Source organism: Triturus cristatus, chromosome 11 (genome assembly GCF_964204655.1).
Source record: "Triturus cristatus chromosome 11, aTriCri1.1, whole genome shotgun sequence".
In the NCBI taxonomy this organism is placed as follows: Eukaryota; Metazoa; Chordata; class Amphibia; order Caudata; family Salamandridae; genus Triturus; species Triturus cristatus.
In genome coordinates this window covers 180,252,534-180,278,092 of record NC_140594.1, presented here as the reverse complement: position 1 = coordinate 180,278,092, position 25,559 = coordinate 180,252,534, and the positions used below count along the sequence as shown (strand labels likewise).

At 44.5% G+C, this 25,559-nt stretch overlaps 1 protein-coding gene across 17 annotated transcripts in view; it reads left to right on the top strand.

Annotated features, from left to right (window-relative positions):
• Positions 1-25,559, top strand: part of ATXN2 (ataxin 2) — a 1,509,788-nt gene that overhangs the window by 452,520 nt on the left and 1,031,709 nt on the right. For all 17 annotated transcript variants that reach the window (XM_085634791.1, XM_085634789.1, XM_085634788.1 and 14 more), the window contains one exon: positions 8,638-8,817. In XM_085634791.1, the coding sequence (XP_085490917.1) occupies positions 8,638-8,817 (180 nt within the window). The remainder of the gene's footprint in view (positions 1-8,637; positions 8,818-25,559) is intronic.

The window sequence follows — 25,559 nt, the reverse complement described above, 5'->3', positions numbered from 1 at the left end:
CCAAGAGGGAGAGAGGCGCTGAATGAGAGGGAATGCAGTTGCCAACAGCGTGAACTGAAGACCCTTTTTCTGCAGTGCTGTTCAGGAGACCGAAGAGGCGAGGGATCCAGCAATGGAGCACCGAGACTGAGACATGCAGGGAGGGAGGTGGACCTTGCCCACTGCTTCTGGATTGCCTGCCTGGGCCGCACCCAGCTGTGAGTGCATCACGAACGCTCCTGATTCCGATGACCCCGCTGGATGTGCCATGGAGGAATTAAGGCATGGCGTGCACAGAATGATAGCCCCACAGTTGGGGAGACATGGCTGGTGGAGAAGGGCTGCACAGCAGAGAGGGCCGAGTTGGCCCAAATTCCTGAGCTGCTGGGCTGGGCTGCTCCGGATGGAGTATCCAGGCTGAGCTGCGCTGGCGAGGGAGGCCTGACAGCGGGTGTCCAGGAGGCGCATAGAGGTAAGGAGACACAAACCCTCCCACGCTGCAGGGGAGGAGGCAGATCGGCGGTGAGGCGAGAGCCACCCAGCCCCATGACAGGTCCTCAGACCAGGGCAACTACGGTGGGTATGGGGCAAGAACTCTGCAGCTTTCACAAGGTTGGAACTGGGGAGCAGCAGTAACAGGGGGCCCGGACTCCAGGGGCAAAACTAAGAGAGAGGGCTATGACTAACTTCCTCCAGGGGACAAATACCCCGCAAAGGACAACTGAGATGTATTACTAATGTGATACCTAAAACGGGGCTACCTGCTAACCGTATTAATATACCTCCCCATGATGGGTCCAGATAGGGCCCTACGCACCTTCGACAAACCAAGATGGATCGGTACACTGACAGCACTAGGGACACGCAGCCATCGACTGAGAGGGACACAGCCATCGACTGAGAGGGACATACACAGTTCCTCACAGGCCTCTGGAATGAATGGAGCTGAGATCTTAGCAGCTATAGGGAAAACGCAGCACCTACTGGAAAATAACAAGCATTGGCATAGCCAATAGGTCTCACCTTTGGGGCCTTATAAGTGTTTAGTCAGAGCTATTGACTTTGCCAATGTCTTTAAGCTGTGCTGTAGAGAAGTGTGGCTGCTGTGCAGCTTGCTGAAAAGTTTTAATAAAAAAGTGTCAGAAGCATTTTTGTCATCTTGTATATGACCAAGAAGGCATTATGTACAGCTGAACGACCATGTTAAAAAAAAAAAAAAAAAAAAAAAAAAGTATTTACAATAAAAAATGTCCACAGTTTTCTTTTGTTCTTGCAATGCTGGCAACTTGTTTCTGCCTATTCCAATGGTTGTTTGTTAAAGCTTTTTTTTGAGGGGACATAAACAATCGGAGGGTGAAGGTTGTGAACTAGTACCTGTATTATAACACTAGCAGCGGCCAGACGCTAGGGGAGAATCAACAGATGCCAGATTCCGAGAGCAGGCTGAGGTGGTACTGAGGGATACTGAGGTGGTAGTAGTGGTGGTGGTGGTGGTGGTGGTGGTGGTGGTGGTGGTGGTGACTGGTGGAAAGACGATGCTGAGGTGATGCTGAATGATACTCCGGTCTTGCTGAGTGATGATGATGTGGGGGTGTACTAGTGCAAAGGCGATGCAGAGTGATACTGATGTGGCGCTGAGTGATACTGATGTGGCGCTGAGTGATGCTGTGGTGGCGCTGAGTGATGCTGTGGTGGCGCTGAGTGATGCTGCTGTGGTGCTGAGTGATGCTGCTGTGGTGCTGAGTGATGCTGTTGTGGCGCTGAGTTTGTTACACTGTGCTTAAAAACTGTTGTGTAAGGGGAGCTGATTTCCGTGTGAAGCTCTATAATGCCCTTGGTTCAAGTTTGCGCTATAACTATGCGGGACAGGCAAGCGTGTTTGGCCTAATGTAATGTAATCGGACAATATCAGGTGAAAGCACTACGTATTCACAGCTCAGGGAGTGCTTCTTGTTAGGACAAATCTCCTAATATCACACCCGTTACGGCTAGGGCTGCGGATGTTAGAACTGGGTAACTAGGTTAGACTCTCGGCTCAGGAGCAGCATCTTGTGATTCCGTGCAAATCACTTTGTTACACTGTGCTTAAAAACTGTTGTGTGAGGGGAGCTGATTTCCATGTGAAGCCCTATAATGCCCTTGGTTCAAGTTTGCGCTATAATTATGCGGCACAGGCAAGTCGGTGTGGCCTCATGTAATGTAATCGGACAATATCAGGTGAAAGCACTACGTATTCACAGCTCAGGGAATCAATCAATCAGTCATTTGTAGAGCGCACTACATACCCACGAGGGTCTCCAGGCGCTGGGGGGGTCGCTACTGGTTGAACAGCCAGGTCTTGAGTAGCCTCCTGAATGTCAGCAGGTCTTGGGTCTGTCGTAGGCTCAGTGGGAGGGTGTTCCAGGTCTTGGCGGCGAGGTGGGAGAAGGATTTCCTGCCGGTGGTGGTTCTTCGGATGCGAGGGACAGTGGCGAGTACGAGGTCGGCGGAGCGGAGCTGGCGGTTGGGGATGTAGAAGGAAAGTAGTCTGTTGAAGTAGTCTGGGCCGGTCTTGTGGAGTGCCTTGTGTGCGTGGATGAGGAGCTTGAAGGATATCATCTTGTTGACGGGGAGCCAGTGCAGGTTTCTCAGGTGGGGGGTGATGTGGCTGTGGCGTGGTACGTCGAGGGTCAGTCGTGCAGAGGCGTTTTGGATGTGTTGCAGTAGTTTGATGAGCTTGGTCGGGTCTCCCGCGTAGAGGGCGTTTCCGTAGTCGAGTCTGCTGATGACGAGGGCCTGGGTGACTGTTCTTCTTGTATTTGTCGGGATCCACCTGTAGATCTTGCGGAGGGTGTGGAAGCAGGAGGAGGAGACTGCGTTGACTTGCTTGGTCGGGGAGAGCGTTGAGTCGAGAATGATTCCCAGGTTTCGTGCGTGGTCGGTGGGTGTCGGGGCTGCCCCCAGTGCCGTCGGCCACCAAGAGTCGTCCCAGGCTGAAGGGTTGGAGCAGAGGATGAGGACCTCCGTCTTGTCCGTGTTCAGCTTCGGTCGGCTGATCTTCATCCAGTCGGCGACGGCCTTCATTCCTTCGTGGAGGTTGGATTTGGCGGTGATGGGGTCCTTGGTGAGGGAGAGGATCAGTTGAGTGTCGTCGGCGTCGGAGATTATGGTGAGGTCGTGCTGTCGTGCGCCAGCGGGGCCATGTAGATGTTGAACAGTGTCGGGCTGAAGGAAGATACCTGGGGTACGCCGCAGATGATCTCGGAAGCTTCGCATCGGAATGCGGGGAGGCGGACGCTTAGGCTTCTGCCGGAGAGGAAGGAGGTGTCAATTACATAGCCTTGTCTCGGATCCCTATGGCGTGGAGGCGTGCGCGTAGTGTGCGGTGGCAGACTGTGTCGAAGGCGGCGGAGAGGTCCAGGAGGATGAGGGCCGCGGTCTCACCGTTGTCCAGCAGGGTCCTGATGTCGTTGGCGGCGATGAGGGCAGTCTCGGTGCTGTGGTAGCTGCGGAACCCTGACTGGGAGTGCTTCTTCTTATGACAAATCTCCTCATATCACACCCGTTGTGGCTAGGGGTGCGGATGTTAGCACTAGGTAACTAGGTTAGAATCTCGGCTCAGGCGCAGCATCTTGTGATTCCGTGCAAATCGCTTCGTTACACTGTGCTTAAAAACTGTTGTGTAAGGGGAGCCGATTTCCGTGTGAAGCACTATAATGCCCTTGGGTCAAGTTTGCGCTATAATTATGCGGGACAGGCAAGCGGGTGTGGCGTAATGTAATCTGACAATATCAGGTGAAAGCACTATGTATTCACAGCTCAGGGAGTGCTTCTTCTTATGACAAATCTCCTAATATCACACCCGTTGCGGCTAGGGCTGCGGATGTTAAAACTTGCTAACTAGGTTAGAATCTCGGCTCACGCGCAGCATCTTGTGATTCCGTGCAAATTGCTTCGTTACACTGTGCTTAAAAACTGTTGTGTAAGGGGAGCTGATTTCCGTGTGAAGCGCTATAATGTCCTTGGTTCAAGTTTGCGCTATAATTATGCGGGACAGGCAAGCGGGTGTGGTCTAATGTAATGTAATCGGACTATATCAGGTGAAAGCACTAAGCCAGGGAGTTGTGTGCGCGCGCGCGCTAAAAGGAAATTTAAAAAAACACGCGAGTGGTGCGCTGCGGCAAAAGTGAAAGCAGATGCAGCGTCCCGTGAGTGTAAGGGTGCCCACGAGCGAGAGAGGAAAGCCAGATGGCACAGCCAGATGGCGGCTGTGCACGTGCCCGCATGTGTAACCGCAAGCTTTAGGCCAACAAGCAAAAGCTTGTGGTCGGATTTCTGAAGCCCACTCACTAAATGTCTCGCCAGCCCAGTGCATGCGCTGGCTCAGGCGAGACCTAAAAAGGACCAGCTATCTATGGTAGTGAATCGATTGCATGCACATTTGCCTAAGGTGAGCAAGAGAAAATTAGCAACTGAACAAACAGTAACTGGATTGTAAGGGGAAGGTAGTGGAACTGAGAACTATGGTCAAATCTCTTGCAGACCTCTTACATTAACTAGATTACCGGTTGGAAGATGTGGAGGGAAGATCCGGCAGAATAGCCTCCGGTGTGTTGAAATATCCGAGAGAGTGGTGGGTAACTCACCGATACACTACATAGAGCTCTGGATCACGGAAACACTTGAGATGTTTATAGTAGAACGTGCGCATTGGTGCCGATGCACCCTCCCAGAGTCCTACCCATGGTAGTCATAGCTCCAATCTTGAATTACAAAGACAGGGATATCATACTGCAACATGCATGAAAAACTGGAGAAAAATTCTGAGGGCCTCCCGGTTTGCGTTTTTCCAGATTATACCCAACGGGTACAGAAACAGCACAAATCCTTTGACACTGATAACTTAGAGTTTTGGTGGTACAGTACATGTTTGTTGTTTCCAGCAAAACAAAGTAATTCAGTAACAGGCGCTCCAACTTTTTTTTTTCCAAACCAGAGGATGAATGGGAGTGGATGGAGCTAGGAGACAGAGCTAGACGAGGTCTGGGCACTCTTACTGCTGCAGAGAGAAGGCAACAGCAGAGGTGGACAAGGAAAACCCACAATGCGACGCTGGGAGGGTTGACTGCATCCACTTGAAGGGCGTGGGTTACGGTGGGCGAGGATGGCCCTCTGGTAACTGAGACACTTGCTCCTAGTGCTGAGGAGCTAATGCTGAACACTGCTGTGGCGAAACGGTTGGAGGAGGAGGAAGAGACACAGGCAGTAGATGCAACAATTCCAGAGACTGCTATTGTGGCAGATGATGCTCGCTGGCAGAGGCTTTTTGAATCCTGACCGGCTTCAGCTGCGTGAAAGGGGGAGCAATATTACTATAAGATTCCAAATGTTACTGTTTTGTGTGTCACTCTACTGTTGCCGATGGCAGAAGCTTGCCTTTTGGATTTGAGTGCATAGTTGCCTGTCAGCCCATGGCAGACCAGTGCGCTGCCCCACATTAGATAGATTAGGGCCAGTGGGTGTATGACTCCTGGAGGACTGGAAACCCTCAGACACGTAAATATAGTTGTTGGTTTTGTATAAGATTTAATTTTTGGTTATGTTTAGTTATTGATTACTGCACACGTGAAGTAACACAGTTCAGGGTAGAACAAAGTGGGCAAACCTGCTATAGGTTTACAGGGGTTCACACGGGGAAGATTGGGTTTAGTTTAGTAGGGGGGGTTCCACATGAATATGTGAATGAGACAACCAATGACTGACTGGAAGCACAGGACTCGATCACTAATTCAATTGGTGAGCATGATGGTATTATTGATCAGGATGTTAGGGTGGTCAGAGGCCCCACACTCCACAATACATGTTATACATATTGCTGTACACACTGCCAATGACGAGAGTGCTGGTGGGAAGGCAGTGTCCAAGTCTTGAAACGTGGAAAAAAGGCCCTCTATAACCCTTACTGTTTGTGCTGGCTCTGGAATCATATGCAATAAAGTTGCAAATGATACTGATTAATTGTGGAATAGTGATCAGTGTTGTGAAGCACATTGTCTTGATGTAAATAGACGATATGCAGATTTATTTATGAGACACCCCGCATCCTCCATTCCCCTATTTCTGAACGCTTTGGAACAGTTGGCAGAGGTCATGGGCCTGCGCATTTACCACGCTAAGTTACTAGCCTTCCATTTAGTACGGCTGGGCCAAACTACCAAGCATAGGAGTACGTTGGGAAAAGCGGTAGTTTAGATACCTGAGGGTAATGGTATTGCATCAGAAGGAGTTGCCATATGTGAATAATATGGGCAGAATTCTAGAGGGTTTGAAAAAATCCATAGCCTTCTGTAACACCTTACCACTTTTGCTGGTCAGACGAGTTAGCCCACCAAAGATTGAGTTGCTGCTGCGTTGCCTCTGTTATCTCTAGAATGCACCCTGCGAGATTATCTAGAGCCGCTTTCAAAGAGCTTGACTCCATGTTTATATCGCTGGTCTGGGCTGGTTAATGCAGCAGAGTAGCACTGACAATTGTAAAGCTGGGTAGAAAAGAGAGGTGTCTAGGCCTTCCTGACATAGAATGATATTGTTTTGCAGCACTTCAGCATATCGTAAGATAGTGTATCCCGAGAGCCAGCTGGGAGAAACGACTACTTCATGGATGCTATGGCATCCATGCGCTACAAACTGTGCTGATGATGGGAATAGAAGCACCCTTAGAACTCCCATATGTAATATGGGGCACGGGGAAGATATGGAAAGCTGTGATGTGCAGCAGGCTTGCGACCTTCACCTTTCCTAGGATGTTAGAGCTACAATGGCTTCAACAGTCCAGGAAGATAGCATGGGACATGACTATGATAAATTGACCCGCAGGGGGCTGTACAACATTGGGAGACATATTCCAGAGAGAACAGTTCCTGACGTTTGCAGAGGCGTAGGACCAGATTGGGGTGGGACCTGGCCAATTTTTACAGTATGCAAGGCTGAAAAGAGTGGTGAGGGAAACCAGCGTTCTCTGCCGCCCTCCAACTTATGGGACCTTAATGATACTCTTGTAGTCAGTATTCGCTGCCCACAGGCGATGAAGATTATATAGGGCACTTAATGCTGAAAAGCGGAAATTAGAACTACCAGCTCACAATCAGTGGGACAGTGATCCTACAACACAACTACTAGTGTGCTACTTGCTTCACCTCCAAAAGTCACATTTAGCATACACTTTCATAAGACAGCATCTAACAGCAATTGCATGTTATCTGCTAAACAGCAAACATCAGTCGCTTTTTTGAATACCAGTCATCACAGCTTTTATGAAAGGGTTAAAGAGAGTAATCCTGCCATGTACGCCTCCAGTCACTTCATGGAATTTAAATGTTGTGCTCACACGACAAATGTCCACACCTTTTGAACCACTGCATTAGTGTCCTCTGCAGTGCCTTTAATGGAAGGTAGATTTAGGTGTAGCTATAGCAGCCTTAAGAAGAGTTAGTGAAATTCATACACTAACCATTGAAGAGCCTTATTTTCAAGTTTTCCAGGACAAGGTTCGACTAAGTACAAACCCACAATTTCTCCCAAAGGTCCTTTCTCCCTTTCATCTGAATCGAACACTGGATTTGCCTGTTATACGCATTTGATATTTAAAGGCTAAAAGAGCTCTACCAACAGTTCGAAGAGCTCATTCCACAAGAAAGAAAGGTTAATCAGTGGCTTTCTGAGGGAACATTCCTTTACCATACATTTGTAAAGCGCCTATGTGGGCAGACCTGCATACATTTACAAAACACTGCTGTGTAGGTGTTTATGCAAGGCAATATCTGGTAGGACAAATAGTTTTACACACATTATTCAAACAACTGCATCATCTAATGCCTAGAACTACCGCTAGAGGAGTACTGCTTTACAGTCCATACATAGCATTTGTATCTGCAGCCAACACAGGCTACGAATGGAGTATGCTACTTATGCTACTTAACCTGTATGCATCTATTCATAGCGTGTAGTGCTGCAGATTCACATGCATCCTCCTGCCTCCCTGGCAAGGAAAAGATGGTGCCAGATCTGCACATATAAAACACCATATATAGATATCAACATGTAACACACATTTTCGACAGCAATTACTATCCTGCAAGACTACATCCTCACTCTCCAACATGTTGGAGGAAAAAATGAACCCTCTAACAATGGGACCCTTGGACATGCATGGAGGAGGTTGAGACTCAACGTCACATCAGCAGTAAAAAGACTTCCTCGAGAAAAACTACTTGTACAGTCCGATGGCAGGAGTGTGCATAGCATGTGAATTGGCAGCATTACACACTACGAATAGATGCTTGCAGGGTACATAACATCCTCCTTTCATAACTATGGTGTGCTCCAGCTCTTCAAACAACCAGCTGACCGATGTGCACTCCTTTTCTTTTTTTTTTTTTATCTTGGGCATATTGTGTGGTCTGATATATATTCAATTAGTGAAAAAAAAGATTTGTTTAACCACTTACTAAAACGTACTGGATTTGGTAAAACCGATAATGTAAATCATTTTTTTAATTAACGTTGAAATGTAATTGGAGTCTTGAAAATATCTGTACATTAACATTGTAATTGAAATGCCATAGTGTGAAATAGACAACCTGTAACATTTACCTTGAATAAGTGTTGTTTTCTTAATAGGTCCCCTAAGAATGTCTCCTAAAGCACAGCGACACCCTCGCGGTCACAGAATTTCCTCTGGTAGGGGTGCGATTTCTGGTGGTTTGGAGTTTGTTTCCCATAATGCACCCGGAGAAGTACCTACCCCTCCTGTGTCTCGAAGCAACCCAGGTGGAACATGGTCCTCAGTTGTTATTGGGGGTATGTAAAGTTTACAGTGCTGTTAAAGTTTTCTTTTGTTTGCCTAATAGTTTATGATACTTATTTTTCAAAATATTGCTATGCATGTTGTGGATAAGGGAATTAAACATTTGATCGACTGAAGGAGGAATTGTAGAATTGACTTATCCTAAAAATATATGCCCACCTAGGAGGAGCCGCGCAGCCCCTACCATTCTGTATTAGTTGCCGGGCCTCGCTGGTATGGGGACCCTGGGGACAAAATCTGCCTGGGTGGGAGCCAACGTGCACCCCGTGGAGTTGGCAAGCACAAGATGGTCCAGAAAAACTGGGTTCATATTTCTATGCTGTGCTTGAGAGCCCCGATAAATATGGTGATTCAGAAGCATGTAATCAGCTATTCAAAAAATATGTTAAGGTGATAAAGCTGTTAAAGTGGTAAAGCTATTGAGCTGATGAAGCCATTGAGCTAGTGGTTATTGGACCTAAGCCGAAATACTGGAATCCTGTAGAAGATCTTAAGCATTGCAGATATGGGAAGAAATGTTAAGTTTGCACTCTGATTTAGCTATCACTGGTGCAGTGGATCCTTCTGAACCCTGGTTATTGCTGTACTTCACGACATAAACAGCAGTCAGAGGGCTCATTTACTTTCTTGCGCTAAAATACCTCACCCCCTTACTAAGCCACTCTTTTGACTTGTTTTTCATGGCTATTTTCTTATGTTGTCTTGCAAGTGTCTGCAATTTAGCTGCACCCTACATTCCATGGTTTTGTTGCTTAATGGGGTACTTTAAATCATCCACATTTCACAGACCGTGTTCATTCCAGAGTGTGAATATCCATTCCCGTTATAATGTCTGAGCAACTGTTTTTGCTTTTGGTGAATCCTCTTCACACCTCGGGCAGGAAGATTCATGCACAATTTATTCTTATCAGGAAAGATTTGGGTGGACTAGTGACTTGAGGGCAAAACATTTAACACAGCTAAGTTTAGTAATTGATATAGGAGATTTCCAATTCAGTCATAAAATAATATACTAAAGTTACGTGCATCATTTCACAGTTGATATATGTAATTAATAACATTTAATACCTTACCTTCTTGCTATTATAGTAAAATAATTTTCCTAAAAAGTACTGCCGCTGGTCAAAACAATTTTCCTACTGAAAAGCATTTTAGTGGAGAATCTACATCTAATAGATAAAAACAGAGCAGGTCTACTTTTAGCACAGTATTCATAAAAACAGAGAGCATTTAAAGGTGATGCAACTATATTTAATATAGAGGGATTGGGAGGATTTTAATGTCCACAGCACGCCCTCTCTAAGACCTCACTAACTCAACCATAAAGCGAACATGAACAGCAGAGGATTAATAGAAAGTCTAATTATCCACTATGAGTTGTTAGTTACTTGGGATGTGGAACCTTCAACAATGGCGTGCCTCGTCATTTGGAACTTGTCTGGAAAAGTTACCTCTTAGACTATAGATTGAAAATAATTTCATACAAGAGGAGCTATAACATTCTCCCTTTGTCAGTACAATTAATGTGTAAACATGAATCACATTTCTTTCATAGTAATCATAAGGTTTCCTGTATTTTTCTTTTTTTCTCTTCAACCACCACCCGTCAAAACATCTATTTACTACACACAAGCCAGGTGTTATGCTTCATGCATTGTATTAGTTCATTTTTTATAAATTCACCCAAACATTTTTTACAAAATACAAAACTTATTTCCAGTTTTTTTGCAGTGTCAAACAGGGACAAATATACAAGTGTATCGTTACTTATATACAGGTGTATCAAAAACATGACAAGGATATCTACATAAAGACTGTTGATTTCAGTGAATATCAGACTGAACCAAAAATGACAAAGAATGAGTGAAGTACAATAAAAAGACATTACATACAAACATTAACTGTACATAGTGTGTTTTACAGAGTGTAAGTGTCCACCTTATTTTACATTCTGGGATAGATTAGCCCCTCTTTATGTCTCACATTCAGGTCTAGGTAGTTGATCTCCTTGTTGCTGGAGTTAATGGAGAACTGGATGTCTGGATTTCGTTGGTTCAGTCAGTTATGGAAGTCCTGTACGGTTTCTGATGTTCCCCTCATAGCATAAAGATATCATCTATGTAGCCACGCCATGTTTTTATATGAGCTTCAAAAGGATTATGATCAAAGATCCATCTCGCTTCATAAAGCGCCATAAACATCACAGCTATTTCAGGCGCAAAGGGACAGCGCATGGCTGTCCCTTTGGTTTGTAGGAACTGTTCCCCATTGAATTGAAAGAAATTATATTTCAGGCACACCTCTGCCATCTCTACTAGGTATTTGGTACATTATGAGGCCGTGCATGTTTGTCCAGGAAAAATTGTATTGCTTCCAAACCTGCGTCTTGTTGAATGTTAGTGTACAGACGAACTATATCTAGGGTGACTAGATATTCATGTACTTGTTCAAAAGGTTCCTCCTCCAAAAGCAGGATCGTATGCATTGTGTCTCTCAGGAAGCTCACTGTGTCTTGGACTAGTGGCTTCTAAAACATATCGACTTATTTTGCTGGTCTTTCTAAAATGGAGTTGACTCTCGATATGATGGGTCTCCCTGGCAGGTTGTTTGCGTCCTTATGAATTGTTGGGAGGGCGTACATTATTGGAACTCTGGGATTGTCATTATAAAGATATTTGGCTTCCTTTTTGGAGAGCCAACCATGTTCTTCTCCTTCCTAAATGAGTCTATCCAGCTTATGTTGCACCACTTTACTAGGCTCTTCGTCTAATTTTCTATAATGTTCCTGATTGAACAGTTGTCGGTTAATTTCAGCTTCGTACTGGGATCTTTCCAAGATAACTATAGCCCCGCCTTTATTGGCGGGCTTTATTATGATGTTTTGATTATTCATCAGTTTTTCCAGGGCAATCTTTTCATTTTTAGAGATATTCCACTTTGTGTAGTTCTTCTTCTTGTCTAAGGCATCCAAATGACGCAATACATTTTTCTCAAAAGTCAACAGTTCAATTGGGGTACTCCCTGTAGGGGGAAAAAGGAGGATGGATGTTTCAGGCCTGAATAGTTCCTTTCTTGTATGGAAGGTGTAGCTGCGAAGAATGATTTTAGTCGCATCTTCCTGAACAGTTGTATAATTTCTAATTTTAACTGTCCTGTATCTGGTTTGATCGTGGGAATGAATGATAATCCTTTACTCAGGACTTGTATCTCATCTGCTGTTAAGGTGATGTTAGCAAGATTATAGATGGGATTAAGCTCCTGGTTTACCATCTGTAGGTCTGTCTCCTTGTTGTTATTTCCCCTTGGTATTGATTGTGGTTGAACTATTGTTTTCCTCGGTTATTGCACCACGGCCGTCCATTGCCTCTGTCCAAAAATGTTTCCTGGCATTGATGGAATTGTCTTCGCTGGTTCCCGCTGTTGCTCGTTGATGGTTCGGCATCACGAGAACTGTCCTAATATGAGTATGCCTGTGAGAAGGAGATGAATTGTCGTTTGCTTCTCCCGCCGTATGTTTGTGGGGCCCTGGTGTTGGATGGTTGCTTATAGTAATCTTTCTCCAGATATGGATAAGCTTTTTTCTCACAAACTCTGGATGTCCTTCTGTAATTTAGCCTTTTTGAAATCCTCTGTATTTTTCTTAAAAGTAGTATGTTCTTTTTCTAGTTTGCTCAATAATGCCTGTGCGTTTTCTATTTGCTTCAATACTCAAAAGTGCCTCTTCTAGTTCTTTTATCAGCTCCAGTTCCTTCGAACTCAGACACTCCGCTGTTTTAATGGACAAGAATGTCCAATCACGTGAGCATTTTGTCCCTATATGACTAAAATCGCCCAAATATTCTGGTTGGTCTACGAAGATGACCGGCACATTCTTCACCTGTAACCCAATGGAGATTGTGCCTGCTCATTAAATGTTGATGGTCTATGCAGTAGCTCTTCTATATCCTCCTCCCTCTAGCTTAAGGTTTTTGGCTCAGACATTTAAATTTGAAAAAGGGGGACCTAGAGTTACCAGCTGTGGTATGTGCAAGATAGGAAGCTATGTCTGGCTATTTGCTTCTAATGTGGTGTGGTTTAATGTATCTAATCAAACTGGAAACCATACTTTTGGTGGAGAATGTACTCCACTTTAAATGTGTGTAGCGCCTCCAGTATTTTAATACTAAAGGACTTCCCTCGTGGAACTGGCATCATACCTTTGTGGACGGGCTCCAAAAGATCAAAACTATTATTGAGGGCTTTTCTCTAATTCACAGCAACAGAGATTTAAGCGAACGAGTAGGTGGGACCTGAAAAATGTGACTTGAGTGAAATTACCTAATGGTCAACCAATCAGGCCTTAATTTAGGTTGCCCCAGTAAGATTAAAAGAAAAGGAAAATTATCAAACCCTAAGTCTGATGGTCAATTCTTTTGACTTTCATTAATTCATTCTGTCTTTATTTCGGTTCAAAAGAGCCATAAAAGATCATAATATTTTAGTTAAAACATAGAACCCCCTTTTACATAAATTGCTTTTTTTTTATTAGAAAAAAACAACAAAAAACGTTATTGCATACAAGATAAAATACCACATACATTTCCAAATAGGGTATTTGTGGCTAAGCAAAAGGGCACACACTTTAGACTTTCTATTGATCCTTTTCTGTTTAGGTTTGCATGCTGTTTTGTTTGTAACTATATTATATCCTTAGCTGTAATTGGTGTTTCCTTGCTATTGCTACGGTAAAAACAGATGCAAACCTTGCCCTCTTTGGACACAGTCAACAGTTCGTTACTCATCTGTACATTGAATGTCTATTGTGTAACCTTCATCTAATGTGCTAAAAGACCTGGCTTCCACTGGACAATAATATTAACCTCTAAATCCACATTAATCCCTCCGCTGAAGGTATGCAGTTATAACTTCCTGAGAGGAATAAATATGTCCAAGGAAAATTCCAAACAGATACAGTAGTCTTTATCCAACTAGGCTCTGGAAGCTGTTTTCTAATAAGTATTCCCAAAGTCCACCTTGCACTCTTAGTGTGGTATGTGACACTGCAAACTTTGCTAAAATTAGGGAAGTCTATTCCACTAGCTATTAGGTTGCTTCCCTTCTTTCATATCTTCAACATATTATCAAAAATCCAAACTGTCTCACCAATGTGATCCCATTTTACAGAACACTTGATATTTGCATCATAAATATGCATGTGTACTGTATAACATTAAATCTGTTATTTGACCTTTGACTGAACTCCCAGTCTTCTTCCTGCAGCCAGACTCTGTGGCAGAGAGAGCCCTTTCAAACCGTTGATGTTAAGCATGCACTCATGTACTTTCCATTGCCAAGACTAAGTCGTTTCACAAATCTCCACAACTTGTTGCTTTCAACAAGCCACACAAAGTTCACACTCTTTCAAAGATGGGCATAGCTAAATGAACCGTAAAATGTATTCAAATCTGCCGCCATAAGAGTTGAAGGTATTTACCTGGCCCGCCAGACCTCATTCTATTCAAAAGAAAGGAGCTACAAATGTAAAGCAGTTACATGGTCCAATCCCCACACATTCACTAAAAACAGTGTGTGTATTTTATAGCACGCCAACAAGCAAGAGCTGACCAAGCTGTCCTAAGAACTGATGTTTGTCCTCTGCAACATCCTCTAGCTAGCCACCGCGTAGGGGAGTACTGCTTTACCGTCTATGCAGAGCATGTATATCTACAGCCACACACACTATAGCAACGTTATGGAACCAGCGAGAGTTGCTGAACCGCAAGTTTGTACACTTACTGCATATGTAAGAGAGTGAGACATAAACAGTTTTCTCGCGGAACCAGCAGAGCTGTACTGTTAACCACATAGGACTAAGTGGGTTACACCTCGCTGTGCTCCACTCTTCAGCCTCTATTTATTTCCTTTCAGGCAGCTATTCCAGCAGTGATAGCATTATTCGATCAAGGGGATAAAGATCATTGTGCAACATGAGCTCAGTAATCTATCTGACACAGGCCAATGACCTTTGTGAAGCATTCCATGACAAAGCGGCTACTGTCCTGCCTTCTAATTGAGATTACTTTCACTCAAGTGATGGCAAAACTACCCTAAGGGAGAGGTCCCTTTTAATATATGCGATGGATGTTTGATTTCTAAATCCAGAGAGACAGTCAACTTGAAGTGACTTGGCATTAGCTATTTCTTAACTATTTTAACTCCCTCTATAAAAGCAGGTCTCTTTTGTAACACTATAGATTTTACTATAACTAACTAGCAGTGCTATTAACAATGCTGTGTGACCCAAAAGCAGAGTCAGCCTTGATGGGACATAGCCCTTTTGCTTGAAAGATATTACGAACCGTTCTCTGCATCAGACGCTTTACACACATTCTTAAAGATTCTTCTGGGACAAAATCAAATCTTTCAGAGTATCATTTGTAGTGTAATTACTCTCTCCTTAACTTTATGCAATCACCCTCTGTGTAACTTTATGCAGTTCCACTTTTCTTAACTGGATGTAATTCCCCTCTCCTTAAAGGTTTCAAAGTGATTTGCCTGTGTAAAAAAGCTTCTTGAATGCAAAACTCCCATTGTGCCTACAGCTGTGTGAATTATGTGCAGCAAACATCTATGTGATGATCTTCTCAGAATGGATGAGGCCATCTAGACATCAATAGACTCACACAAGAAAGGCCATGAGCCAATGACCCCTCAGAATAGACACATAAATAAGCTAACTTTGACATTTAAGAACCTCTTTAACAATCATTGGCAAAGCCAATAGGTATCACCTATGAGAGCTGTTAGCAACATTTTGAGCAGCGCAGATGCTTTGCAGTGTGGCTCAAACAAATGTAAAATATTTTTGTGATGAAGCCATGGCTAATGCACTTTTTTTCTTAAAAGTACAATAAAGCTGGACGCATCGTAGTCCTTTTAAATTATTTATAGCCTTGCTGCTCAGCAGCCACACTATACATCATGGGTAAAAATCATTGCTAAAGTTGGCAATGCCCATGCTGTATGAAAGGCAAAAACAGAGCAACTAATCTCAAAAGCAAGTTGGCTTTGCCAATGCTTTAAAAAAAAAAAAAAAAACATTTATTAAATAAACAGTAGGAGCAAGTGAGTCCCGCTGGCTCCAATGAGAGTCCAGCGGTACCTTGGCAACCCAATTATTTTGTAAATATGCCTCTGGGGAACTCCTCCCACAAGGGTCATGGAGTCTAGGTACCCCATCCCGGGCAACTTATACCTTTCTTTTTTTTTTTTTTTTTTTTTTCAGGACATGGAGACTAAGTCCCCATGTGCTGAAATGGCGGGCACAACAGTTTTTTTCATGTTGGTGACAGCCAGTCACAGCACGTGCTCCGACGGAACTCGTGGAAGCCTCTTGCTCCTGCTGAATAAAGACTACTGACGGGGAAAAAAAGCCCCCTATTTCAATCAGATCCCTCTATTACTTGAAGGTGCATGCCTGCGGGACTGCCACAAGAGTCTTGCAAACCCATCTGTACTTACATTCTGAACCTTTATTCTTAAAAAAATTACTAAATGGATTTACATCAAATGACAAAACCACGATTTCCAGGTAGAGGTCTATCTTTCCGTTAAATCTGTTGTAATTTTGTTCAACTATTTGGGCTGCAGTGCTGTTCAAAAATCCCAATGGAAATTGCATTTTTGGTACCTCCCCACCCCCTTCTGACTGATCACCCGTGTACTTTCCAGGAAGCAAGCTGAGATGGTTGATGAATTTTTGGGGGGTGAATGTTATGTGAAATTTGGTAAATGGGGGGGGGGGGGAGAGAGAGAGATACTAAAACATATTCTTTTTTAATTCTAAACTAGACATTCTTCGTAGTAAATTGATCACACATACAATATGGTATATTCATGATTTAAAAAAAAAGTTTCATTAAACCCCACACTTATCTAAAAAAAAGAAAACAATCTCATACACTCAAAACATTAAAATTACGCAATCGGGAACCCTGTAGATTTGCATTCAAATCCACATTCAGAGATTGGAATACAAGCCTAATGGGTAGAAAGAGAGTCCTAAGTCCACAGTATCTTTCAGAAGCGGTGAGGTCAACATTTGTTTCAATGCCATAACCTTCATGTGTAGCACCTTCCTCAGGACCAATGTCAGATAGACAAAGCTGGTATGTATGGACCAAGTACTTTGTAAACATGCACGGCTCCATTTTTAACAACCATTATAGAACCTACTTTTTCTTTCGTTTCCAGCATTCTACACAGTGCGCCTGCTTTTACTAGATCCATCTCAATTCAATTCGATTTTATTGTTATAAGTTATTAAAAACCGTCAAAATAATACAAGATAATAAAAACGTTTTTGAAAAAATACTTCTTAGTTACTTTTCCGATTTGTTCTTTCAATTATATAAAATATACTAAAAACCATTTTAACTACTTCAGTAGTCCTTATCTCTCTACTACGTTATTGTAAAGTCTCATTGTGCGTGAAAGTAGCATGTTGAATTTTTGTATCTTTTTATACAAGGTACCAGAGTCAAATTTTTAAAAGAATCCAATAGCTGTCTTCTGTCCTCCGACATCTCGTTGATTTATTGCTATACTAATCGCTTTCTCATTCTGGTGCTGTGACCTTGATGCCCTCTTTAAGTAATTTGTCATGTAATTGCAAAACTTTCAAATTTAACAATTTAACTGAGGGGCTGTAGAGTCAAGGCTCCTCATTATTGCAGTTCAGCAGGAACTAATCCTCCTCTTGTTGAAGATGCGTTTAAGCAGTGAGAGGTGTGTTTTCCTTAATGCAGGACATATGTAGACCAAATGCAAAAACTAGCTCCTTCTGCACCCACCCGCCCTCATGGCCCCCTTCTCTGTCACTGCTTTTCCTATTGTTGCTGCTTTTTGTTTCCCTCACATCCTCCCTTCTGTCGCTACTTGCTGCCTCGCACCTACAGGTGCTTAGCCCATCTACAAATCACCCCCATCACTGCTTTAAACCCCCCATTGTAGTCTGCTTTGTTCTAGTGATCGGTGGAATCATGCCTTTTAATGTCGTTTTAGTGTATAGCTGACATGCTGATTGGAGCATGTGTGCCTAGCTGCTGTTAATTAGCACAAGTTTTTGGTATTTGTTTATTTTCCAAGCATGTGGATACTAGTGTGTGTGTATTTTTACCAATTGTGGTTGTTTGGCAGTGGCGTTTATAGCAGGAAAATGAGACTTCAAGTGACTCAGGTATGCGTTATCACAGGGCATGTCAGAGCCTCTAAAGTATCTGCTTTTGTAATTGCATAGCCACTTTTCTCCTATGCGAAATTATTGAACTGTTCGTCTCTCATAGGATGTGACTATTTCTTCAAATTTCTCCAATTGGGATACTTTTTACTTTTTCTCCATTTGCCAGTGAAGTGTTTCCATGCGCATTCATCATAGCGTGCGGGTGTCATGCAATCTTGTGTTTGACCCTCCCGTAGCGCATAAACCAAGTACATGTCTCCTTACACTGCTCCCGATTGGCGCAGCTATATTTTATTTTTAAGTTCTCCATCAGAGTACTTGTGTTTTCAGGCCTTCTCCCTTGTGCACAAGCACACATACCACTAAAATACATGCCATTTTACGTAAATAAATGCATTCTTAAAAAAATGTGTTACGTGAACAGCATTTGTTAATTACAATTTCTTTGCTTAATCCAATGGTATTGAAGAGCTCACTCGATCTTTCCATACCCCGAACATGAGCTGGCTGTATTGGAGCGCTTCAAGTGCTCACCAACTACATTCCACAATGACACATTTATTTTTGTCGCTGATCCTGCTTCAATTAAAATATTTTTCCTCCTTCATTGTTGGTTCCTCCTACACTCTCTCATCCTTGCTTGCCCATCTCCCCATCCCCTCCTGCTTCCCTGCTTGACACGTCCCCCCACTACCTCCCTCTGCGCGTCTTTTATTTTTTTCACATTCTGATGGTATTGGAGCACTCTTTCCATCCTCCATCTTGATAGTGCTAATAGCTGATGTATTTGGCTTCAAGTGTTCACCAGATAAATTACACAATGACACATTCATCGTCGGACGCAGGGTGAATCATAAGTGATTTTCGCAGAATCACAAACTGTTCAGCTGATCCAGAGATTCTAATATAGTTCCCCAGTTAACCTGTCGGCAGCTCTGGACGTTACAAGCTCCTCAACTGTTTTTCACCATCTCTTCCACATTTGCAAAGGCTTGTTCTGTTTTGACAGGGCCTTGCTGAACAAAGCCACTTGATCTCTGCAATGCCAGAGCTACTGGCCTTGTCAGTGTGAATATCTTTTAGCCATGTTGTCTAGCAGTGCATCTATTGTTCAGCTTGGCAAAAAGTGAGGTGCTATGATGTGGCTAGCACAGGCCACGTCATGGTGCCTTTTTGTGTTAGGAGGGGCAGGACAATAAACTCAATATGGGGGCGAAGAGACTAGGCATCTGGTCAACATCCTGTGATTCAGGGCGTTTTTAGTGACTTTCAGCCTTGCTGAACAACCGATGTACTGTTAGGCAGCATGGCTAAAAGACATTCACATTGACAAGTCCAATAGCTCAGGTATTTGCTAAGACCCAAAGGCTTTGCCACTGCTTGTCTAATGCAGTATTTGATTCGAGTGAACCAGAGTAAGATTCCATCACCAAATCACAATGTAACATCCCTTCAATAATATAACAAGCATTGGCATAGCCAATAGGTCTCGCCTTTGGGACCTTATAAGTATTTAGCCATGCAACAGTTGCATAACTAAATACTTATAAGGTCCCAAAAGCGAGACCTATTGGCTATGCCAAGCGAAAGTGAAAGTGATCGCGATCAAACATCAAAGCGGCAATCGCGGTAAAAGCAGCGCGCCCGCCCGCGCACGTGCACTGTAGCTCTAGGCTGGCCTGGTAGCACTTTTTGGAGCCCTCTCAATAAGTCTTGCCAGACCAGCGCATGCGCTGGGTCAGGCGAGACCTAAAAAGCAAGTAGAATTGTATCAAAAACACTACATTGAAAATATGTGTCATCCCAATAAATAGAAGAAAAAAAACAATTATACCACAATTTTAGGTCAAAAGACTAAGGTTAAAACAACTGTGATCTTACTCCTTATCCGCCTAAACTGTACCCAAATGAACTTCGACGTTCAGAATTTTTGATTGAAGTTTTTTCTCTGAAGCGAATTGGGATTGCAGATATCCTAACTATTAACGTTCTGAAAAACCATATCTGATAGAGACCGCTAGGCTGCAGATTCCTTACCTTTAAACTTCCAGCGACGCTTTTTGCCGCGAGTGGAGCTCAGGCCTCCTATACGCCTTTCCACCCATACCACTCCTTCCCAGAGTGCTCAAGAAGATCAGGAGTGAGTTATTGTTGTGGTCCTGGACGAGGCACACAGAGTTTGGTGTCCGAGGTTCTAGATATGACAATCGATCCTCCGATCCGGCTGCCCCTTCGGGGGATCTTCTGTCACAGCAGCAGGGGAGGGTTCGAACCTGTCCACTCTCCGCCTCCTTGCGTGGAGATTGATCAGCGACAGTTGACAGCTTTCAACCTGCCTCCCGAAGTCTGTGAGGTTATTTTGGCAGCCACAAAGTCGTTCTTCCACAAAGTCGGTATATGCCTGCCGATGGATCAAATTTTGTAAATATTGTGCAGATCAGTCTATTGACCCCCTTTCTGCTTCTTTATCTGAAGTCCTTCTGTTTATACTTTCTTTGGCCCAGCAGGGCTCTGCTCTGGGCGAATTGAAGGGTTATCTTTCGGCCCTTTCTTCTTTTCTTCGACTGCCTGGTCAGCCCTCTCTTTTCAAATCTCCTCTGGTGCAGAGATTTTTAAGGTGGTTAACCCACTTCTTTCCTCCTTCACCTTTTATTATTCCACAGTGGGACCTTAATTTGGTTCTTACCTTCCTGATGTGTGCACCGTTTGAGTCGCTGCACAACTGCCCTCTGCGATTTCTCACCATCAACATAGCTTGTTTAGTGGCAATAACCTCTGCCAGGAGAGTGAGTGATCTGTAGGCACTGTCTTACAGCCTCCTTACCTGACGGTCTTTCCGGACAAAGTGGTGCTTCGCACAAGGGCATCTTTTCTACCTAAGGTGGTAACACCCTTCCATATGGGGCAGTCGGTTACTCAACCAACCTTCTATGCACCTCCGCACCCTTCCAAGGGTCTCCGTCGCCTGGACCCAAAAAGAGCGTTATTGTTCTACCTCGATCAAACCAGAGAGTTCTGGGTGGATGACCAACTCTTTCTAGGGTACGTGGGTAAAAAGAAAGGCTGTGCTGTCCAAAAGAGAGCTTAGCAAAGAAAGATCCACCTTAAGGACTTAGGGCCCATTCCACCAGGGCAAAAGCAGGGCCCAAGGCTCTTCAGCGTGGTGTTCCCGTTTCTGATATCTGCCAAACTGCCACATGGGCGTCTCTGCCCATGTTCGCCAGACACTTCTGCCTGGATTCCCAGGTTCGCAGAGAAGGCCTGTTTCGTGCCTCTGTTTTGCAGGATTTTCTGGACTATGCCGTTCCTACTCCGTGGATGGTATTGCTTAGGTATCTGTACAAAGGTAAGGAATCTGTGGCTAGATGTCTCTATCAGATGGACAAGTAATGTAATGTAATGTATAAATATTTATATAGCGCATAAAAAAACTGTCACCCTTTGGGTATCCAGGCGCTCCGACCAAACGAGATGTATTAATACTGAGGGGGGCAGAGTTGGGGGCATTTTGCTACTGGAAAGAGCCAGGTCTTAAGGCTCCTCCTGAATTCCATCAATGATTGCATCGGTCTGAGTTCAGGTGGGAGCTCGTTCCAGCTTCGGGCTCCGACCACACTGAAGGCCCTCCCCCCCAATCTTGCCCGTTTGCACCTGGGCTGGGCCAGCAAGCTGGCATTGGATGACCTTAGCTGCCTTGCGGGGGAGTACCTTGAGAATCTCTCCTGGAGTGGGACCGGCCCTGTTCCATGGATTGCCTTATGAACCAGGCAGAGGGACTTAAAGAGGACCCTCTCTCTAACAGGCAACCAGTGAAGGTCTCCAAGTACCTGAGTAGAGGAAGAGTCAAACCTACGGCCCAGTGCCAGCTTAGCAGTAAGACTGTACTCTCTGTAGCCCCTGCAGGATGTATTGGGGGGCTCCGAGATACAGCGAGTTACAGTAGTCCAATCTGCTAAGTATTGTGCTCCTAACGATCGTGCTACGAGAGTCTACAGGCAGCAACGGAAGAATCCGACGTAAAAGTCGCAGCAATCCATAGCAGGTACTGGATGTTTTATTTGCCTGTGAGTCTAGCTGGAGGTTATCATCGAATAGCACCCCGAGATTCCGTACTGTGCCAGCTGGAACCAGTGAGGCCGTATCCGGAGCAAGCCTAAAATCCATTGGTAGATGTTGAGTCCGTCTTGTTGGCGCAAAGTACAGCAGCTCGGTTTTGTCTCAGTTAAATTGCAGGCAGTTTCTCTGTAGCCAGTCCGTAGTCTGCCTCATGCAGCTTTGGAACTGCTCCAGAGAGACCGCCTGTTTACCTTCCAGGGAGAAGGCCAGTTGTGTGTCGTCTGCATAGTTAATCAGCTCCACCCCGAACGCCTTGATGATAGAGAATTGCGGTTGCAGATATATATTGAACAGGATGGGGCTGATGCTGGAGCCCTGTGGAACTCCAAAGTCCACAGGGGTATTTTCTGAGGAAAAGGGACCCATGGTCACCCTTTGGTGTCTCCCCGCTAGATAGGAGCGGAGCCACTGTAAAGCCTGACCGCCCACTCCCATCTCCATCAGCCGTCCCAGCAAGATTTTATGACTCGCGGTATCGAACGCGGCTGACAAATCCAGGAGCACCAATACAGAGGTGCTCCCGGTGTCAGCTCGTACACGCATCGAGTCCAGCATGGTGACTAATGCTGACTCGGTTCCGTGGCAGGGGCGGAAAGCAAACTGGTCCTTGTCCAGCAAAGAATTGACCTCTAGATAGTTCGAGAGGGACCCACTCGCCGCCTTCTCTAGGATTTTGATAGGGAACGGGAGGAGAGAGATGGGCCGAAAACTGGCAGGAGCAGTAGGATCCAGAGTTGGTTTTTTAATGAGCTGTCCGGAACCAGGCCCTCTTCCAGCGATTGGTTGCAAATTTGACACAACCAGGGAAAGGTCGGATGGCCAAATAACTTCCACGCCCTCTGGGGCAGAGGATCAAGAGGAGAACCGGATGAAATGCTATTTGCTGTTGTGACGAACGACACTTCAGAAAAGGGTGGGAAAGAGGTCAGAGAGCAAGACCTGCCCGGTCTCTCAAAAGCCATCTCATTACCAGGGTCTTCAACCACTCTGTCCATACCCCTGAAGAGATCGGTTATCTTAGTCACCTTGTCCTTAAAATAGGTGGCTATCTCATCGCACAGCCTCTTTGATGGAACGACTTTATTTTCAAGGCAACTAGGGGCCCGATAAGGATTTCACAATTCTGAACAATTCCCTTGCCCTATTTGGGGCGTGCACTATAGAGCTAGTGTAAAAGCCGGCCTTACGTTCCGTAATGAGCTGCTTGTACCTGCTCTGTGCGGATCTCAGCGCCATCTTGTCCCTGGCGAGGAATCCCTTCCTCCATTTTCTTTCGGCCTGCCTGCAATGCTGTCTTAGCAGTCGCAGATCGTCATCATACCAAGGCGCAGATGGCCTGCTCCGGACTCATCTTTTTGTTCGGAATTAAGAGGTCCAGCTCTTTAGTAATGAACTTGTGGTAGGCGTTGTAATTTGCCTCCACAGACCTAGACAAGTTACTTACACTTAGTAACACCTTATCTGGTAGAGACCTGATCTAACCGCCGATTCCTTATCGACTCACCCATCCATCCTCTCTGCACTGCGGAATAGGTATTAAGTATCAGGGATGTTCCCCTTCAGGGCCCTAGTTGTTTATTTTTTAACATACCATGGCCAGTCACTTCATGGCTTCGCGCTTCTGGTGTGGAAAATCGTGAAAAGTACTGACGTGCGCCGGAGTGGCGGTTATATTGATGGCACGGAGTCGACCGATACCACCTACTGGCACGCAGGGGTACTGCTAAGAAAAATCTTCTGGATCCAGCCTGACGCCTGGAAGATCAAGGGGAAGGAATCTGCGGCTATATTTATGTCTCTACTAGATAAAGGGGTTACTGAAGGTAAGTAACTTGTCCAACAGGCATCATGTTATAAAATCTATAACCAATCTATCTTTGGTCTACAGTTGCTGGTATCTGTCTACCGTACCATATCATAAATATATCACACACAAGTATTATCTCATTTTTCAATGGTTTATCCATAATTTTTCTCATATACTTTGGGTCCAATAAAATCTGTATCTTTAAATACATTTTTATCACCTCCGATGGAGTAGTGTTGCACATTTGAATACTGTAATAAAATGTACACATTCAAAGTTCTACCTTAATTCACTGTAGTGATTTAATAACCGATTTTTAACATTCTCTTTCCAATAGGACCACTGATTATGTATTTCTGGTAGGAACCATAAGTTTTAATTGTTTTTAAGATGCTCCAAGACTACCTTAACCTAAGCACCATACTTCTCTTTACCTCAGATTCCATCTACGTTTAGTGTTTATTTTTAACCTGCTTAGAGCAGACCTACTATGCACACTCCTGCCATCGAGTGTTGTGCTCTGACTCTGCGAGCTGTGGTTCTTGAGAAAAGTCTTTATGGTTAACGTTGTGCGTCGCCTCCCCTCCTCCTCGAGGTGTTGCGCATGTTCAATGGCTGCTTTGTTAGATTGTTTTTTTCTGCCATCGGGCTTGGACTGACTGTGTTGGAGCTCAAGTTTCGACTGCATACAGCCTACGGAGGAAAACATTTCTGCGATCGAAGATCAAGGACAAATACTGATGAGTCACTAGCAATTCTTTGAAACATGTAATAAAAGAAGTGAAATAGCCAAACATCCACATCGTCAACAGCCATGCCCATCATGAATGTTTGTTTCCAGGCAATGGAGGTGAAGAAAGAAGGTCTATTCAGGAGGTTCCCTTGATGTGGGGTGAAGTATGCATATTCTGATACCCACAAGGTCTGTAACCTGTGTCTGTCGCTGGAGCTTAAGGAGCAGAACTGCGCTGTGTGCATCCTCTTTAAGAACAAAAAGACCGTACGAAGTAGACTGAATCGTCGCCTAGTCAACAGGATGCAGATGGCAGCCAAGTCAGAATTCTCCCACAATGAATCCCACAGCAAAGGGCGAGATTGAAACCAAGGCACTGCTCCAGCAGCAATTTCATTGCCAGCTCCCACTACTTCGCCTTCGATGAAGACCGCGAAGAAGCAAAGATATGCAGGTCGGCAGATGAAGCGCAACAGACTCAGCTTCCATGACGGGGGTCGAAAACGAAGATCACTTCAAGGGCCATGAGTACTATCGCACCACCCCGAAGTAAGAATTTCTTACACCAGCATCCCCCTTCATGGCACACCACAGCCCTCAGGCTCTGGTTGACACAGAGCTAGCCTCTCGATCCCAATGTGTCAAAAAGTCCAAAAAAGAGAGAGGATACAGACACAAGGAAACCATTGGTGCAGAAACATAACATTGACCTCGACACACGTCGACAAAACACAAGACCTCAGCATCGGACAAACGTTCGGAGCTGAAACACCCATCAGAATTATCGCATTCCAAACAAAAGTAAACTCCGCAAAAGACAAGGGACACTTCGACACAGTAGAAAACAACAAAGGGGAAG